This window comes from Solanum verrucosum, unplaced genomic scaffold (genome assembly GCF_900185275.1).
Source record: "Solanum verrucosum unplaced genomic scaffold, falcon-dt-bn FXZP01000053.1, whole genome shotgun sequence".
NCBI classification, from domain to species: Eukaryota; Viridiplantae; Streptophyta; class Magnoliopsida; order Solanales; family Solanaceae; genus Solanum; species Solanum verrucosum.
Genome location: NW_026020152.1, coordinates 830387 through 850025, shown reverse-complemented (window position 1 = coordinate 850025; position 19639 = coordinate 830387). Strand labels below are relative to the sequence as shown.

Here is a 19639-nt window from a genome sequence, read left to right as displayed (position 1 = left end):
ACACTGCGTCAAAAACTTGGTGCTTATGACTTTGATGCGTCTCACGCAATGAAAATTTTAATTAATCAAATACTTCATGTGGATATTGAAAATCGAACTTAGAAGTTTTCCACTATAATATAATATGATGATGATATCATGATTGATGCTAAACATATTACTTAGTCATCCTATATATTTGCATTGTTTTTTCAAAATTCCCACTACAACTTTTTGACTTGCTCAAACAATATGTGCCTCTTAGCTTTGTTCTTCATTTTCTTTCTCTCTCAACTTGTTTTTTCTTCATCCATATTTCTGTGTCCCAAGCATCAAAGCATTTCCCTTCTAAAATTCAAGGAAACACTTACTATATATCCCTATGCTTCTTCTGGATGTGATTTCCGTGGTCAAAAGTCTTATCCAAATATGAGTTCATGGAACATGAGCGGAGATTGCTGCTTATGGGATGGAGTCATATGCGATGAGATGACTGGCGATGTCATTGAGCTTGACCTCAGCTGCAGCAAACTTGTTGGGACCATTGACTCCAATAGCAGCCTTTTCCAACTCTCTCATCTCCAAAGGCTCAACCTTTCTTCGAATGACTTCTACGGTTCTCATATCTCCCCTGAATTTGGCAGGTTCTCGAGCTTGACACATCTTGATCTTTTCAGCTCCAATTTCTCAGGTCAAATTCCTTCTGAAATCTCCCATCTTTCAAAGTTACACTCTCTTCGTCTCAATGGATTTGGTCGTCTAAGACTCATAGCTCACGATTTTAAATTGCTTCTTCAAAACTTGACTCAATTAAGAGAGCTTGATCTTACTCTCGTAAACATCTCTTCCACCATTCCTTTGAATTTTTCTTCTCATTTAACAACTCTGAGTATGGGATCTACAACATTGTATGGGATAATACCTGAGAGTATATTTCACTTACCCAACCTGGAAACACTTGATTTAAGTTACAGCTATCCACTAAGTGGTTATTTTCCAAAAAAATGGAACAGTAGTGCATCTCTCATAGAGTTAGATCTTAGTGGCGTGAATTTTTCTGATAATTTGCCTGAGTCTCTTGGATATCTAACATTGGTGCGTTCTCTTTCTCTTAGAAATTGTAATCTTAGAGGGCCTATTCCTGAATCTCTTTTGAATAGAGGATTTGGACCTTTGGACTAACTTCTTGAATGGAACAATACCGTCATGGATGTTCTCCCGGCTTCCATCACTAAGTCGTTTAATCTTGAGTAATAACCACTTTTCTGGTCAGCTTGAGGATCATTTCAAGTCCAATTCACTAGAAGAGATTAATTTAAGTGATAATCAGCTTCAAGGCAATCTTCCCAACTCAATTCAAAACCTTGTGAACCTAAAAATCTTTTATCTTTCCTTCAATAATTTTAATGGCAATGTGGATATTAGCTTATTTTCAAACCTCAAACAACTTTTGGTTCTTAGTCTTTCATATAATAATATATCATTGATCAATGAGAACAAAATCAAATCTACTTTGCCCGAATCTCTTGAGCAGTTGGGATTGGCCAAATGTGATGTGAAAGAAGTGGAGTTTCTAAGATATGCAAAGAATCTTGGGAAGTTGGATCTTTCAAATAATAAATTTCAAGGAAGAATTCCTGATTGGGCATGGTCTAACTGGATGTTTTCATTGACAAATCTTAATATATCCCACAATATGCTGACGAGTATCAATTTGATTCCTCTTCAGACTGTACATACTATTGATTTACGGTCCAATTTTCTTCAAGGTTCACTACCTATTCCACCAAATTCCACAAAATACTTCTTCATATCTGATAATAATCTCACTGGAGAAATTTCTTCATCTATTTGCAATTTGACATCATTGGTAATGCTAGATTTGGCGAGAAACAATTTGGGGGGAGGAATTCCGCAATGTTTGGGTAATATTAGTGGCCTCGAGGTTCTGGATATGAGTAACAACAAACTTTCTGGGACTCTTCCAACAATTTTCAGCAATGGAAGTTCACTGAGAAGCCTCGACTTGCATGGCAATAAACTAGAGGGGGAAATTCCCCGATCTTTGGCCAATTGCAAAGAGTTGCAGGTTCTTGATTTAGGAAATAATCATCTCATTGACACATTCCCAATGTGGTTGGGAACTCTTCCAAAGCTAAAAGTTTTAAATTTGAGATCAAATACATTGCATGGGTCCATTCAACCTCTAAGGATTGAAACTATTTTTCCAGAGCTTCGAATCATAGATCTCTCTTACAATGCCTTCTCGGGAAACTTACCTTCGAGTCTGTTTCAACATCTGAAATCTATGAGGAAACCTGATCCATCAATGGAAAGAGTAACATCTCTGGAAGACACATATTATGAAGATTCTATTACAGTTGCAACCAAGGGATTTGATCGTGAAATTGTGAGAATCTTGCATTTGTACACCGTTATCGATTTTTCAAGTAATAAATTTGGAGGGCAAATTCCAAGTATCATGGGGGATCTCATTGCAGTTCACATTTTGAATTTATCACATAATGGATTGCGAGGTCATATACCACCATCATTAGGAGATTTATCTTCAGTTGAATCATTGGACCTATCAGGAAACCATCTTTCGGGAGAGATACCACAACAACTGGTTTCTCTTACGTCTCTTTCATTCTTAAATCTCTCCCACAATCATCTCCAAGGATGCATCCCTCAAGGACCTCAATTTCACACTTTTGAGAACAATTCATATGAAGGCAATGATGGTTTACGTGGATTTCCTGTTTCAAAAAGTTGTGGTGATACTCGGGTATTAGATACAAATGATACTGTATCTGCACTAGACGATGAAGAAAGCAATTCTGAATTTCTGAGTGATTTTTGGAAAGCTGCTCTTATGGGCTATGGAAGTGGACTATGTATTGGATTATCCATAATATATTTCATGATTTCAACTGGAAACCCGAAATGGCTTGCAAGAATCATTGTAGAGTTGGAGCACAAAATAATGATGGGAAGGAGAAAGAAGCATCGAAGGCAAAGGAGTTGCAGAAGAAGAAATAATCACTTGTAGACAAGTTATAATATCTTAATTTTTAACAATTATCAATGCTCTATACTAAGCTAGATGTCTTTCAATTTAATTATTTTTGGTGTAATATTTGTGATGTAAATGATGTCTAATCAGTCTTTGGACCTTTTTGTAGGCTTTTAAGCAATAATAATAACTTAGCTCCTGAACGCACACACATCACTCTGGCATTATTTCTCTGTTTTGATTCCAGCAAATGTCAAAATGAATGCACCTAAACAGTGTGCTGTTGAAAAGATAAAGACAAACAGTCTCAGTGAATATTTCCATTAAATACGGAGGCATTTTGGAAACAAAATATAAAGAGATACACTATGCAAAATCGGTCTGAGACATGTTAAAGCTAAAAGAAGTTGTTATAATGAACTAGTAATCCTAAAGGCTTGTAGACGTATGTTATATGTCCAGTGAGTCTGCCTTGTCGGTATTGTTATTAGCTGTCATTGAAGATTGTGGGACTCGTTGGTCTTATGTATATAAAGATATTTTGACTTGTTTACTTGTGCAGACAGTTTTATCTATGACACTTGTTAGTCCAGACTTTCTGTAATTTAAAGTCATAAGGTTTATGTAGGGTTCGCTCAGTCAAGTGAGGCACCAGGTGCCGGTTGTGCCTCTCCAGACTTGGGGCGTGACATGAGGGGGAGGGGGAGCACACACTGAGGGGATCAGCATCAAAGAAGTAAAGAGTGCAACTTCACTTGAGTAAAAAGTACAATTCTTATCTTACAAGCACTGTATTCATTATAAGTTTATCAATGAGAAGAAAAGAAAAGAGAGGTTGAGAAGTTATACAAGCAGAGTATGTGACCATCAAAGAATATAGAATCATTCATATCAGATAAGAACTCTCCGAGTTTGTAACAACTAACAAGACAAATTGAATAACCAGGATTCATTCAAAGACAAATTTCTACTCAGGAACAAAACCTGAGATATTGTAAAAAAAATGAAGAGGTTAAAGACTTGAACTTGCATTTTGTTTGGTGTTGTCTCGAATGCGATCAAATCAACACCTGAATTTGCAAGAACCTGAACTCTCCTTCAATGAAAATTATACAGAGTTTTCGCCATGATTGCATCATTTTACTCAGGAACAAAGCCTGAGATATTTGTTAACTTGATCAGTTGAAGTTTATATCAGTCCTGATTATATCAACAAAAAGAAAAAGTTAGGGCATGATGTATTTATAGTATTTTTTTCTCTATTTTTATTTTGTATGTGTTTTCTCTCTATTAGACTTTTTTTAATTTATTTTTTATTGAATTATAAATTGTCGGAAGTCTGTATTTTATACATTGAAATACATCCGTCTCCCCCATTAGGTGTTTCTTGTCACACTTTTAAAGATTTATTGTAATTGTTGCATTTTATTACTTACTACACTCATGTTTTAATAAAAAATGTAATCAAATAAAATTTTGCATGGGACACACATGCGTTGCACGTGTCCAGAAACAAGTTTGTATATTACCGTTACGGAAAAATGAAGCGTAGACTAAACGCTAGCTTTAGATTTACGAAAATGAAGAGTAGACTAAACGCTAGCTATAGATTTATGAAATCTTATAACCTTCTTTTACTTAATTCTATATATTTATTCAATTACTATTTGTGGTCCATTTACATAGTTGAGGAGATTTATTTATTCACTCGTCCTTCTCCACTTAGTAGCCACATTAGCAGCTTTTGGGATGATTTTAGGTCGGCCTATTCCCTTTGGCTATATAATCATGCGGTCTCTGAGTATTTAAAACCTGATTTCCTCCACAAATTCTCCGATTCAAATGACAGATAAGTTTTCAAATCTATACCTTTTCTTGTTGGAGGGGTGGCGGTACGATAAACTACCAAAGAAACTAGGGTAAACTAATGAGATCTGACATTTTAGGTGCTTGCAATGGGACAGATGCGACTTCCCTCCGTTAGTTTGGGTGGCATAGCCTGTTGCGTTCCTTCTCCACTTAGTAGCCACATTAGCAGCTTTTGGGTTGATTTTAGGTCGGCCTATTCCCTTTGGCTATATAATCGTGCAGTTTCTAGGAATTTAAAACCCGATTTTCTCCATAAATTCTTTGATCCAAATGGCAGATAAATTTTCAAATCTATACCTTTTCTTGTTGGAGGGGTGGCGGTAAGATAAACTACCAAAGAAACTAGGGTAAACTAATGAGATCTGACATTTTAGGTGCTTGCAATGGGACGGATGCGACTTCCCTCGGTTGGTTTGGGTGGCATTGCCCGTTGTGTTCCTTCTCCACTTAGTAGCCACATTAGCAGCTTTTGGGATGATTTTAGGTCGGCCTATTCCCTTTGGCTATATAATCGTGCAGGTTCTGGGAATTTAAAACCCAATTTCCTCCATAAATTCTCCGATCCAAATGGCAGATAAATTTTCAAATCTATACCTTTTCTTGTTGGAGGGGCGACGGTACGATAAACTACCAAAGAAACTAGGGTAAACTAATGAGATCTGACATTTTAGGTGCTTGCAATGGGATGGATGCGACTTCCCTCAGTTAGTTTGGATGGCATAGCCTGTTGCGTTCCTTCTCCACTTAGTAGCCACATTAGCAACTTTTGGGTTGATTTTAGGTCGGCCTATTCCCTTTGTCTATATAATTGTGCGGTTTCTAGGAATTTAAAACCCGATTTTCTCCATAAATTCTCTGATCCAAATGGCAGATAAATTTTCAAATCTATACCTTTTCTTGTTGGAGGGGCGGCGGTAAGATAAACTACCAAAGAAACTAGGGTAAACTAATGAGATCTGACATTTTAGGTGCTTGCAATGGGACGGATGTGACTTCCCTCGGTTGGTTTGGGTGGCATAGCCCGTTGCGTTCCTTCTCCACTTAGTAGCCACATTAGCAGCTTTTGGGATGATTTTAGGTCGGCCTATTCCCTTTGGCTATATAATCGTGCGGGTTCTGGGAATTTAAAACCCAATTTCCTCCATAAATTCTCCGATCCAAATGGCAGATAAATTTTCAAATCTATACCTTTTCTTGTTGGAGGGGCGACGGTACGATAAACTACCAAAGAAACTAGGGTGAACTAATGAGATCATGACATTGTAGGTGCTTGCTATGGGATGGATGTGACTTCCCTCAGTTGGTTTGGGTGGCATAAGCACCCCCCCCCCCCCCGCCCCCCATTTTATCCATATCTTTAGTCTTTAGTTTCATACAAGTATGATTCCCCACAACAAAGGTGTTGGAGATTTGGACTTCAATTCAGAATCAAAATGAATGATGGATTGGTTGTTTGTGTGCTAGAAAGTCATGACTGTTCAACAACTCAGATCAAAATGATGGATTTGGAATCAATATATTGGTTTTTGAAGTCACTTACGTGGGATACGTGAGCTTTATGGTTAAACGGCAGAGAAAAGAGACATGGAAAACTTTAACCAACATTCTCATGGGAAAGCAAGGTTAAAGTTCGAGATGAAACTATGAAACAGAGCTAGATATTGGCAAGAATCCCAGAAGCCCATTCTGTCTCTATTAGCAAATATCACATGATCAGCAACCCCATGACAGCACAGTTATACACAAAGCATCCAGATCGCTTCCGTCAAAGCAAGTTCCACTGAGGGGGTCCTTCAATTGGAACCGATGAACTCAATTTGAAATGCCCTACACCCATGGCTCTAGGCTCTCCAACTACAATTATTCTATCACCATTAGCTCTAAAGACAAACCCCAACCATTCATTGAAGCTGCTCTTTCAGGTAATCTTCTTATGGTGGCCCGTGCTTTAATTTGCTTGTCATACTTCCTCACGTCCATGTTAGCATAATCAGTAGCATATAAATCATTATTTAGAACTGCCACCAAAGGAGGTGCTTCGGATGTAGCAGGCATATCACCCCTAGCTGTAGCTCAGACAGGAGACATGCTTGAAATTTCAGTCCATTTTCCTGTTTCATATAATATTAGTCTCCACAGTGTGTCAATAGCACCTTTGACAACTCTGTTCTTCCAATGCCTCCAATTACATAAAAATGTCCATCTACAAATACCATAAAACACATCTTACGCCGCTTGTTCATGCTTGGTAAAGTTTTCCAGGTTCCAGTCTCTAAATTTTAAAGTTCTGCTGAGCTAAGTATTTTGCCCCCATGAGTCACAACCGCCAGCTAGAATGGAAATCTCCCCAACGCTGGTAGAGCCAAACAAACACCTTGGTGCATTCATTTGCATTCTATATGACCAAGTGTTTGTCGTATACTGTAACGATAAATGACATGTATAAAATCTCCTTTCCATACACAAGCAGCTCTATCCTAACTGCTTGTGTTTGGAAATGAGATTTTGGCGCATGTCATTTATCGTTACAGTATACTCACAAACACCTGGTCATCTGGAATGGAAATGAATACAACAAGGTGCTTGTTTGGCTCTGCCAGCATTGAGGAGATTGCCATTCTAGGTAGTGGTTGTGACTCATGGGGGCAATATACTTAGCTCAGCAGAACTTTACAATTCAGAGACTAGAATGTGGAAGACTTTACCAAGCATGAACGTAAGATGTGTTCTATGGTATTTATGGATAGAAAGTTATATGTAATTGGAGGCATTAGATGAATAGAGTCATCAAAGGTTCTATTGACACACTGAGACGAATATGATCTGAAATAGGAAAATAGACTGAAATTTTGATCATGTCTCCTGTCCAAGCTAGATCTAGGGATGATACGCCTGCTACATCTGAATCACCTCCTTTGGTGGCAGTTGTAAATATTGATTTGTATGTTGCTGGTTATGCTTACGTGGAAGCGAGAAAGTATGACAAGCAAAACAAAGCACAGGCTACCATAGGAAGATTGCTTGAAAGAGCAGCTTCTATGAATGATTGGGGTTTGTCTTTTAGAGCTTGTGGTGATAGGCTAATTGTAATTGGAGTACTAGAGCCATGGGTGTAGGGAATTTTGAAGTGAATTCACGGGTTCCAAGTGAAGGACCGCCTCATTGGAACTTCATTTGACAAAAGAGATCTGGTTCTTTGTGTATAATTGTGTTGTCATGGACTCATACGTTGATGATCGTATGATTTTTGCCTGCTGATTCATGTGTTATGTTGATGCTAAAGAAATGATCTCAGCAGCTAATATTGAAAAAATATTAATATATGCCTTGAACTAAGGATGTACTCGAGTTGCTATTCAGACATTTTCACGATTCTTTTCTTTATGTATGTTAATTTCTTGGTTCTGCGCATATATTCAGTAATTGTGGTTGGCATTTGGTGCAGCTATTGGTTACCTAATTGTGTTTTTTTTTCCTAATGTTGTGGCTGTAGGTATTCAGACAACGCATTGTTGTAGGTTAGTTTTACTCTACTCTCTGCCTCTCTTGGCATATATCACCGTAAATATTACCACAATCGTGTTTATCAAACAGTTTAACCACACTACTAGCGGGGTTGATGTAATACTTAGTCATGGTTAATGATAAATGTGTTACATATACATCTCTTGCATTGGTGGGGTTGATGTAAACCTCGAGCTTAGGTAAGTTATTAACGTCACATCTCCAAAATATCTTGTTGAATATGACCACTGTCTACTTTGGGGTTCTCCAAAGCTTTATGAAATTGACATAGATGAAGTCATCAAGGTAAGAAATATCTCGTGACTAATAGTAAGTGCAGTGGCGGACAAGCATAGACTCAAGTGTAATGGATAGTAAGTGTAGTGTAAGAGCCATATACTATGTACTTTTACAAGTGATGAGACATTGTGTGTCATACGATTCGTTTGTTTGTGTATACGATTCTGTATACAGAAACTTATTCATACACAAAACTTGAGAGAATGATCATTCAACAGTGCAAGAAAAGTAATGCCACAAATAGGTGTAATGAAATTTTGAATTAGCTGATAACAAGCTATCATCGAGCATCACCAAATGCAGAAATCAAGTATACTAAGACTGATTCAAGTACGTATCACGACTTATTGATCAAAGTTAATTGATTTTATATATCTTAAAGAGGCTAGAAACTACTTTACGCTACGCTAGATGGCACTGAAACAGAGAGAACAAGAAAGTGTATGACAGCATTCACATTGCTTGTTTCTCTTGTATTTGTAAGATTGCATGAATCAAGAACAAAGATAAATGCAGAAATCCCCAAGTTGAGTATGTGACCATCAAAGGATCTGGAATCAATCGAAGAACTCTCCGAGCTTGTAACAAGACAAACTGTATAACCAAGATTCATTCAAAGCTCTAAAGAAAATCGTTGTAATCCAAGGGGACTGGACTAGCTAGGCATTATGTCGGTGATCTGAACTAGTATAAAAACCTCTGTGTCTACTATCTATTACAATTTGCTTATATAGTATATATATTTGTTTATCTAATCTGCAGGAAAGTCGACTTGCCTGGATCATAAGTAGACTAACTCAGTAACTAACTTACGAAAAGATTTTAGAGGTGATAGAATATACTATAGAGGTTTTTTTGGTTTTCCTATCTGGTGTCCGATATCCATATTGAAATCCGAGTAATTTGGATTTGTGGTGCATAGGGCCCCATTTGAGGGAAAGTGCTCCCTACAAAAAAAAATTCATATTCAAGGTTCAAACTCGAGACTTCAGATTAAAGCCTAAGTTAAAAAGGCTTAACTATGGATTGACAGTCCTATGTGAAGAAATTTGATGAAAATGAATATCAAATGGTTCTCATAGAATTGGCAAAATGTAAAAGAAAAGACTGAGTGAGAATTTAAAACTTATAAATTCGAGATTCTAAATTCTTTTAAAAGCTAATGAATTTTAAATTAATAATTTATATATATTCAATAAATTTCCTTAAATATATATATATAATTTGAACCAAATAAAACTACGAAGTTCGACTGATCTCATAAACTATATTCTAACGTGTAAAGGCAACCCCATCTTAATTTTTAGTAGGTACCACGACCCCACCAAACCTGGCAAATTAATTGTAGACAACACTTCATCAAGTTGATAAAGAAAGATATTTTTGGACAAAGTGAAAAAGAAAAATACTACATGATATCATTCAATTTGAATAAATTAACTTTTTTTTTTATCAAGATAAGCACTATCACTAACTGCTATACAATGATTGAGAATAAAAATATGAGCTCCATTGATTGGACATCTTTTTGTACTCTTTTCAATTTAATTTTTTTAATAAAAGTGTATCGATAAAATGTATGATTGAATTTAAGTTAAATATGTATATATGTATTTTAAATTTAGTGATTTAATTTTTACCTATTATATCATATTAATTAGTTACTATTTTTTAGTTTTTCTTATCATAAAAAATAGTTATAATTATCTTATAAATAAATAAATTATAAAAATTTCTTTTACAATATAAATGTATAATGTTAAAAACATAAATCATATTTTTAAATAGCTTATGGGCAATCAAAAAGTAAATTGACAAAATGGTAAAAGTGAATTAAAAGTAAAGAGGGTCCACCATGGTGTCCTCAATTTGGCACCACTATTTTGTTTAGGATATGTAATTTTTTTTACTTTTGATTTGTTCATTATCGTATTTCTTTTTCATGTCGTACACTAGATGTTTTTCAATTTAGAAATTATTAAAAAGTTTTTTTACCTTCACATGAAAAGAACAAAACTACGCACATACCACCTAGACACTCTTCAATTTTCAATTATGAAACTATACTATAATTTTGTTATATATGTAAAATTCTAAAAGTAGTCCATCAATCAAGTAACTCCGATCCAAATACACCAAAAGAATGTAGTGCAGTAGATAGGGCTTTCTTTTCTTAATTAAATGTCTTGAGTTCAAGCTCTGAATATGAAAAATTCTTGATAAGGAATACTTCCTCTCAAATAGACCCTATGCGGTACGAATCCAAATATAATCGAATTCTAATACGAATATCGGCATATCGAACACCAAATAAAAAAAAAAACTCAAATATATAGTTGGAAAAGGATATGACTTTAACAAAGATCTGGATATCAACTTAATGGAGCAATAACTTGAACTCAACTACCAATTCTGATCATCATATTTTATTTTAATGTATAGTTAATTAATGGAATTGAAGTAGAGAATTGCAGAATAATGTTTACATACCTCAATGTTTATTCTTGTCATCAATATTGGCATTGACCTTTACAATTAATGCTTGATTAATTAATTTTTCAAAATAACTATACATATGGGTCGAAGAGACCCCTCGATATTTAAATTTCAATATTTGATGTCCCAATATAAGCTCAATGGTCAGGTTGTAAGATTTTTAGTAAGGTTAAATAGAGAAGTATCAAAAATACTTCTACTTTGGAGCAAATTATTAGTTTTATTTTAGAACTATTGACAGTCTTAAAGATATTATTTTACTTGACTAATTAAACTTAAATAAACCTTTGATTAGTGAAATACAGTCCTGAATTCTCGCCAAGTTAGGGTGTTTTCAACACTTAATTTGACTTTTTATTAAGAATTTCATGTTCCTACAAGAGTTTGACACAACTTGGCACTTGCTATGTCGTCTTGCATATCGGTGGGTGTATCTAAATTTAGTTAGTCAAGTAGAGGGGTGTTGTTTAAAGCTGTCAATAGTAAGGGGACAAAACTAACAATTTGCATCAAGTTCACGGATATTTTCAATACTTCTCTCTAGAAGGTGGATGTATGATTTAAAGGTTTAATCAATAATTTATTCTCAACACTAATTACTTATTTCTTAAATCATTTTCCAAGACATAATATTAAATATCAATTAATAAGGATGGTGTGATAAAATAGTCATGTCAATGATCATTATGTTCTTAATGATTGTATCAAATTCAAATATAACAAATAAAACTGAACGGAGCAAATATCTCAGAAATAAAAACACTCAAATTATATACTGCTATACCACCAAATTATTTTCTTGACATGAAATTTATTAGCTATAACTAAATAGGTAGATAAGCCAAAAAAAAAAGTATTTATAAGCCAAATTAACTTATAAACTTAGCAAAACACTTTCTTAGAAGTGTTTTTCTCACCACCACGTCTTCATTTCTCTCCTAATTAAAGGTTAAAAGGAAGAAAACAACTGACCTTTTACCAAATTTTAGATAATATTAGCCTTTAATGAAAAAAGCAGCAAGAAAGAATTTAAAATTGTCAAATATTCAATTTTGCCATATTTTTCAAAGAAATTAATGTTTGTGAAGTTAGAACTCCTTTTTCACTTTAGGGCAATTGATTCCTTTTGGTTTTGAATTTTTCTTTCTCACTTTATATTACTCCATCCATTTCAAAATAATTGAATTGTTGAGTCAATGCACATCCATTAAGAAAAAAAATTAGGACATAAAATAAACGTCATTTTTCACTTGTGCATTTTAGATATTGTTAAACTATTTTTAAAAATATAAATAATTCAAAGTAAAATCATAAATATGAGCAATTAACTCTCGGGAAATTATTACCCAGAAGATGTTAATGAGGGGCAAAAATGGAAAAATAATTGAACAACTCTCTTAAACTTTGAACAATTCACTTATTTTGAACTATAAAAAAGACTCAATAATTTACTTATTTTAAAACGGAGAAAGTAGTTTTTATTTTCAGACATAGAGTTGATTGAGTTTAAAGAGATTTGACAAGGATAGGATGTCTTTGTTTTATCTGTCATTTGTAGGTAAGGGGGTTTTAAAAAGCCCAACTACCAAGTTAAAGATGATATTATTTTAAATAATACTATTTTTATAAGTCAACAATATTAAAATGTATATTTATTTTTATTTGTCACTTTTACCAAAAAAACATTTTTTATATATATTTTACCTTTAATATTTATTACTTATTCTCCGAATGATTTATCAGAATCTAAAATTAAACATCAATTAATATAAATATCGTGATAAAAATATTCATGTCCATATTTTTAAAGAGCATGCTAACTTCAATGTGAATAAATAATAGGGAATGAAAAGAAAATAATGTGTTATTTACTTGATGGGAGAACTTAAATATTACTATGGCTCATTAAATTTACTACTTCTCTTTATAAATTTTGGGGTTTAGGAACTTTTTTTTTTCTCCGAAGGCTTAGGAACTAACTCTAGTACCTTATGTTAATTACACTCCTAGTACAATACATTTCTTTTAAAGTGATGCGTTTCATAAAAGAAAAACAATGGGAAAATGTTATAAATATATTTATATCATAGTAAATGTTTATTTTATTTTTAGGATAAAAAACAAAAATAATTATTTTGAAATAAATTACAATGTTTTTCTATAACTAAGTTTTAGGAGTTTGGTAGGACTTTTTAGCAGTTATAATAGTAATAATCAATACATATATACTTTTAACACTCATTATACATTATTTGGATTTTCTCTTAATAGAATAAAATTTAGATAAGTTATACACTATTTGATACATTTTTTCTTTATTTACATAATAAATAATACCTATATATAAACAAGCATTTATATATTATTATATACCAAATAAAATATTGATTAGCGTGTGCTATTTATATATTAAAAAAATTAGTCGATTCATTGTCTTCCTAACTTTCATCTTTTCACACTTAATCAAATTCCCACTATGAAATGATCTTCCATGATCATACACAATTTGAATAGAAAAATATTACTTTTCCAAATTTCTTGTTATTTTCATATTATTATATTTTTTGAATATAAATAATTTACCTTTACAAAAGTTTTAAAATTAACATTGTGAAGAATTACAAAATTAATTGACCATGCCCATTTTTGCTTTTTTATATATAAGTTTAATCTAATCTAAATATCTGATTATTAATTACTAGTTCCTTTAGTCTATATTAAGTAAAAAAATAATTAAAGACATAAATGTACATTTTAATGTTACTCTTACACAATTCTCACTATTTTGTAAAAAAAAAAAAAAAAAAATTAATAATTTTTTAAAATTTTAAATAATTCACTTATTTTAAATTAAAAATAAAATAAAATTGGGCTTTTCTCACCAATCGTCATTACAAATAATGTGCCCGCATGTATTAATAGAGTGTTTTGACCTCCTTATGAGAAGAAGAAAAGAAGAAAAAATGAAATTTTCTTTTCTTCTTCTCTGAAAATCATGTAACATTATTCCAAGAATATACCGATTTTTTGGAGATAAGGAGATAATTAATGGCTTCCTCCACCTCTTCACGCTTCCTTTTTCCTCAAAATCAATAGATTTTTCTCTCTAAAAAAATGATATAGATATGAATTCTCTTTTTTTTTTTATTGATATCAAATAGTATTTGTTAACGATTTTGAAGATTATTTGGTTGAGAAGCATATGATCCTGCGGAAATGGGAGCATGTGTATCGCGGCCAGATAGTTGTGTTGGAGGTAAATTGAAAGGTTCGAATAAGTTTAGGAAAAGAAGGGGAAGAAGAAGAAGGAAGAAATCTAGCTCACTTCATAAAATTGATGAGTCATTTCCTTTGGATAACTATAATCCAACATTTCAGGGTACTTTCTCTCTCTATCTCTGTTTTCACTTCTTCTTCTTTTTTTTTTGGGATTATTAGGTGTTGTGATCTAGAATTTTGTTGAATTGTGAAAGTAATCAGCATTTTAAATTTTTTAATTTTGAGTCAGTTTGGTTAAGTTGAAGGTTTTTAAGGTGGAGATATGGAGGTCTGGAGGTGATGAGATCCATTTAGGATGGAAAAGTTTCGATAAATCCGAGTTTTCAGTAGCTTAGTTGGTTGGTTACCTGAACTTTCACCTTGTTGGTTGGTGAAAGTATGATTCCTCACCTTGTAATCTTTTTTCCCCATTTTCTCTCCCTCTATATCCAATTTAGAAAGAAAAAAAAGGAGTATTCTTTCTATTTTACTTAGAGGAGCTTTGGAGTGGCTGGAAAAAAGGAATTTAGTATATGATTTGATTGAGTGAGATAGCGGTGAGATATAGATTGTGATGAGCTACCTCATTCTCAAATTTAATGGTTGTGATAATACGCACTTTTATTGGCTCGTCTTGTATACAAATTACCTGAATAGTAAAACTTTAGATGGTGTGGTGTTCCACTGTATAGAAATTGCCTTAATAGTTTCTAATGTTCTTGTAATGTCGTTTTTTTTCCCTAACTCCTATCAAATGCCTTCAGCAAGTGGCAAGTTAAAGTGAGATTGTATGTTTCGTTGTCCATTAGGACTTAAGTGTGTTTTCACCATTCCATCTATCATTCATTGGGAAGGATCTAGTATAGTTTAAGTTTTCATGTTTTTATCTGAAAGTTGAATAGCAGATAAAACCATCACAAATGACCTTCTCAATTGTTTAATGTTGGTCATGAAAATCACAGGACGGACTGAGGAGGCGTGGTTTGATTCCGCTGCAATATTTGAATCTGATTGCAGTGATGAGGATTTCCAGAGTGTTCCTGATGGTACAGTATTCTAGTTTTCGATCTTCTGTTTCAACTTTTAAAATTTTGTTTCATTTGAACTTAGTAATTAAAATATGAACACAATTACTGCAGATGTACTCTCTGTCAACAGCTTTGATTGTGGGCGGACTAGTGTAGCTTCTATCAAAGATTCTAACCATGGGGATGTTAATTTAAACCTTGATGTACCTCACAGTGAGGTACGGCCTGTTTTCCTTGATGAGATCTCGTCCTCTGAAAATATAGGTAGTGGCAGGGAGGATGGTTTGTTGGAGAACTGTGGAATTCTTTCAAACAACTGTCTGCCCCGTCTTACCTCCACTGTTGTGCCTGTTGAGAAGAGATCTCTTAGCTCTAGTCCTCCAAGTTCAAGGAAGAAAGCGGACCTAAAGCTTCCCTTCAAATGGAAAGAAGGAAATCCTTGTGCCACTCTACGTGAGTATCTACATCTAACTTTTGATCTAGTTGCTTTGGCACGAAGTTCTTCAAATTTGCATCACATAATGGATTAAGTTTGAACATCATTATTGGTTACTTTTTCAAATATTAGTTCTAAAGTATCTTAAATTTGTTGCAATTAGTAATTAGCAATTTTTTCTATTGAAGACATATATAAAGATGAAATTTCAAGAATTACGCTATGTCTATAATAGGATTTAGTTATTGTTAAGAGGAATATCTTTCAAGAAATAGCAATTATTATTGTTCAGAGGAATATCTTTTCTCAAAATATATTTTGGGGAATTAGCGTTCTTATTGGATTATCCATGTCTCATCTTCTTTGAGGCAAAATCATGTGTTATCTGATGACTGTTTCAGCTGTTTTATATATTTGGAGTTGGTATTTGGGACTAATAAAAACAAATCTCCGCAAATACGACTGAAAATGTAGTTGATTTGTACAGGGCAGTGATAAAGCTAGTTACAGCTAAAACATATTTCCCAACTAATTGATATTGCTTATATAAATCTTTTGCTAAGTGTGAATTCATTCCAAACGATTATAGGCCTTTTGAGGCCACTGTCTTCCATGTGATTTTAGGTGTACCTCGTCTCCTTTTAAGCAACTCCCTTAATATAAGTGTAAGAGTGTGAAGGTGGGGTCAGTATAGAAGATAAAACAAAGGCATCCTTGTCAAGGTCCTTGATTCTCTGCTGCACCTTGGCGTGGAACGGATCTTAACAATCTACTTCTTAATAGAAAATTAGTCTAGCTGAGAGAGAAAGGAAAAGTAGTTCCAAAAGGAGACTTGCCCTAGAGAATGCGCTCTTCACCTCAATGCTATACTTCGGCAGCTACAAACTAAGACGCTTCAGAAGAAAAGCTACATCCACTACCTGGCGGATCTTTAATAATGCACGTCTAAGGGAAAATTTAGTCTAGTTGTTTTCTCAAAATTCAATTTTGACCTTCTTAGACCTGTTTCGTATATCAAGCTGTAAAATCAAGAGAGAAGGAAAAAGAAAAGAAGAGACTGATTGTGATAGAGGAACGGAATCCTTGACATCATATGTCTGTCTCCGAGCCTGAAAACTGGCTGTTTGGCATCTTATGTAAATGTTTGAGCTTGAAAATTCTCTATAAATTTGTCTTTCGGATGGACTCAAGAGTGATGATTAAGTTATCTGTGATCCAGTTACCAGATCAAGGAGAAGAAAATACAATTAGCTAACATTTATTTGTTTTTGGGTGCAGTTTCATCTAAAACCGTGCTTCAAAGGCCCATGGCTGGTAGCCAAGTACCAGTTTGCCCGTTGGAGAATAAATTGCCTGATAGTTGGTCCCATATTGAACCAAATACCTTCAGGGTCCGGGGAGGAAACTATTTCAGGTAATATACTTACAGATACACAAAACAAACAGGTAAGCACAAATTTTATGAGTGTGACAATCTAGTCATAAAATAATGGCTTAGATGAAATCCTTCATTTACAAAAAGTAGAAAAGCAAGGGAAAATCCATATGCCCGTAGTTAAAGATGTGTTTTGTGGACGTTATGGTTATCATAAGTTTGTGTATGCATGCTGTCTGCCAATGCAACTGCCCTCTACTTTTGTTTATGTTGTATTATTCACTTATTTTAACTTCTGCAGGGACAAAAAGAAAGAGTTTGCGGCAAATAATGCTGCATATTATCCTTTTGGCGTTGATGTATTTTTATCTCAAAGAAAAATTGATCATATTGCTCGACTTGTGGAACTTCCTGTCATTGAACACTCTGGGACACTTCCACCCATTCTTGTAGTGAATATTCAGGTACCGTTTAGTTTAGCTTTAAGAGAATAAGTGTATTTCTTTTCTTTTTTTCTCCATTGCTCTGGCTGTCATTAAGTTGGTCTGATGGTTAATTTAAAGATGGTAATTTTTATGCTTAAGATACACATGAAATGTGTTTTGAGTCTCTTTAAAGTCAAAGTCATTCAACACCCAAATGGCTTTTGAACTATAAGACTTTATTCGCATCCATGTAGGTTTCCAATATAGCTGGCTGTATAACCTCTATTAATAACAGTATTCACGCATTTGAGTTGCTAAGATGCTGTTTTCGCCCATCTTTTTCTTTCTTTTTTACAGGTACCATTATATCCTACTGCAATTTTTCAGGGTGAAACTGATGGAAAAGGAATGAGTTTTGTCTTGTACTTTAAGCTTTCCAAAAGTTATGCAAAAGAACTTCCTTCTCATTTTCAAGAGAACATAAGAGTAAGTTCTAGACTTCTAGTTACCATGTCATTGGTCCTTGTTTCTCTTTTAACCTGTCTCTAGTTGTATATCTACTGTTGCTTCTTAATTGTTTAATCATGTTTCTTCATGTTAGCCTTTTTTATTGTGCCTCTTGTAACATTTGTTTCTCTATTGGTGTTTTCTTTTTTCACATTCTTTTAGTTTCTGTGTACATTCTCTAGTAGTATTGAGTTGGGTACTGCTTGGTACCCAGTCATTATTTCACGGTTTATTCACCTCTTGTCTGTTTCTTTGTAAACTCTCAGAGTCGGAATTTTTACTGAACAATCTTTTCCTACTCTTTCCTATTGATCAGAGAGTAATGGATGATGAAGTGGAAAAAGTGAAGGCTTTTCCAATGGATGGTAGTGTTCCCTTTAGGGAAAGGTTGAAGATATTAGGTCGTGTAGCAAATGTGGAGGACCTCCGGTTAAGTGCAGCAGAGAGGAAGCTTATGCAGGCGTACAATGAAAAACCTGTTCTTTCACGTCCTCAACATGAGTTCTATAAGGTATTATTGTCAGATTTGAATGAACAACTTAAGTTTTATGTTTGTGTGGGTGGGCATTAGTATGAGTGCCATCACATCTTAGAATAGAATGCACACATCGTCTTATTCATATTGAAGGAAATATGTTCAAGTTCTTATTAAGTTGCTAATGATGTCTTTGTAGGGAGAAAATTATTTTGAGATTGATATAGATATGCACAGATTCAGTTACATCTCTAGGAAGGGTTGCGAAACATTCCTAGATAGGCTAAAGCTATGCTCCTTGGATGTAGGCCTCACAATTCAGGTGAGTATCTGTATCTGACCTCAAATTCTCTTCTTTGCAAAATCAGCTGCAAGTAATTATTCACTTTTCAAATCAGGGTAACAAAATTGAAGAATTGCCGGAGCAGATCTTATGTTGTATACGGTTAAATGAAATCGACTATGTGAATTATCAGCAACTCGGGGTTAATAATGAAACCCCTTGAATAGGTGCACAAACAGTGTAATCCACAGGGTATGGCAAATAAGTGATGAAGTTATTGTTAGCTAGTTTGTGTCCTTCCCTTTCTCCAATTGTCAAAATCTCTGTTTCAAATGTGCTCTCTCGCGAAGCAAATGGCTTATCGAGCGAGCTAAAGATATTTGAATCTATGAACAAGGATGAGAAAATAGTCAATTGAGTGGGTGTTCTTTTTTTCAATGTTTCATCAAGCAGCAGTCTTTCTGTTTTTATTTTGGATTTTTTGATGCAACACATACATTTAGTACTTCATGTCTTAAAAGAAAAATGTAAATATGCTCAAAATTTTGAAAGTAAAGATCTTGGAGAATATGAAGGTAAAAAGTTGTAGTCACAGTTAGATCATATTGTAATAGGTTGTTTCAACAAAACTATGTGAAGAAAAAATATTTAAGATGGATGCTAACATTTACCTGTAATGTTTGCATAG

The 19639-nt window shown here is 33.9% G+C and overlaps 3 protein-coding genes and 1 pseudogene across 3 annotated transcripts in view; 3 read left to right on the top strand and 1 right to left on the bottom strand.

Annotated features, from left to right (window-relative positions):
- LOC125828165 (isopentenyl phosphate kinase) overlaps positions 1–19639 on the top strand; it is a 295006-nt gene that overhangs the window by 7082 nt on the left and 268285 nt on the right. The window lies entirely within an intron of this gene.
- Positions 409–3031, top strand: LOC125828114 (receptor-like protein 9DC3). The gene is made up of 3 exons (XM_049507419.1): positions 409–1074; positions 1253–1461; positions 1810–3031. Exons 1-3 carry the CDS (start codon positions 409–411, stop codon positions 3029–3031), a joined length of 2097 nt encoding a protein of 698 aa, XP_049363376.1.
- Positions 6570–7482, bottom strand: LOC125828113 (F-box/kelch-repeat protein SKIP11-like; annotated as a pseudogene).
- On the top strand, positions 14088–19381 carry LOC125828151 (uncharacterized). The gene is made up of 9 exons (XM_049507466.1): positions 14088–14543; positions 15385–15468; positions 15562–15903; positions 17165–17300; positions 17563–17725; positions 18044–18172; positions 18510–18704; positions 18868–18990; positions 19067–19381. The coding sequence occupies exons 1-9, from the start codon at positions 14381–14383 to the stop codon at positions 19172–19174; spliced, it is 1443 nt and encodes a 480-aa protein (XP_049363423.1). The 5' UTR covers positions 14088–14380; the 3' UTR covers positions 19175–19381.

What these genes read in the sequence shown, in the direction of transcription:
- LOC125828151 (XM_049507466.1), top strand. Translation starts at nt 14,381, where the DNA reads ATGGGAGCATGTGTATCGCGGCCAGATAGTTGTGTTGGAGGTAAATTG. An exon ending in TTTCCAGAGTGTTCCTGATG is followed by an intron (nt 15,469 to 15,561) that starts GTACAGTATTCT and finishes CAATTACTGCAG; the next exon opens with ATGTACTCTCTGTCAACAGC. An exon ending in ATGTAGGCCTCACAATTCAG is followed by an intron (nt 18,991 to 19,066) that starts GTGAGTATCTGT and finishes TTTTCAAATCAG; the next exon opens with GGTAACAAAATTGAAGAATT.
- LOC125828114 (XM_049507419.1), top strand. Translation starts at nt 409, where the DNA reads ATGAGTTCATGGAACATGAGCGGAGATTGCTGCTTATGGGATGGAGTC. An exon ending in CTCTTGGATATCTAACATTG is followed by an intron (nt 1,075 to 1,252) that starts GTGCGTTCTCTT and finishes TTTTCTGGTCAG; the next exon opens with CTTGAGGATCATTTCAAGTC. An exon ending in CTTTCATATAATAATATATC is followed by an intron (nt 1,462 to 1,809) that starts ATTGATCAATGA and finishes TAATAATCTCAC; the next exon opens with TGGAGAAATTTCTTCATCTA.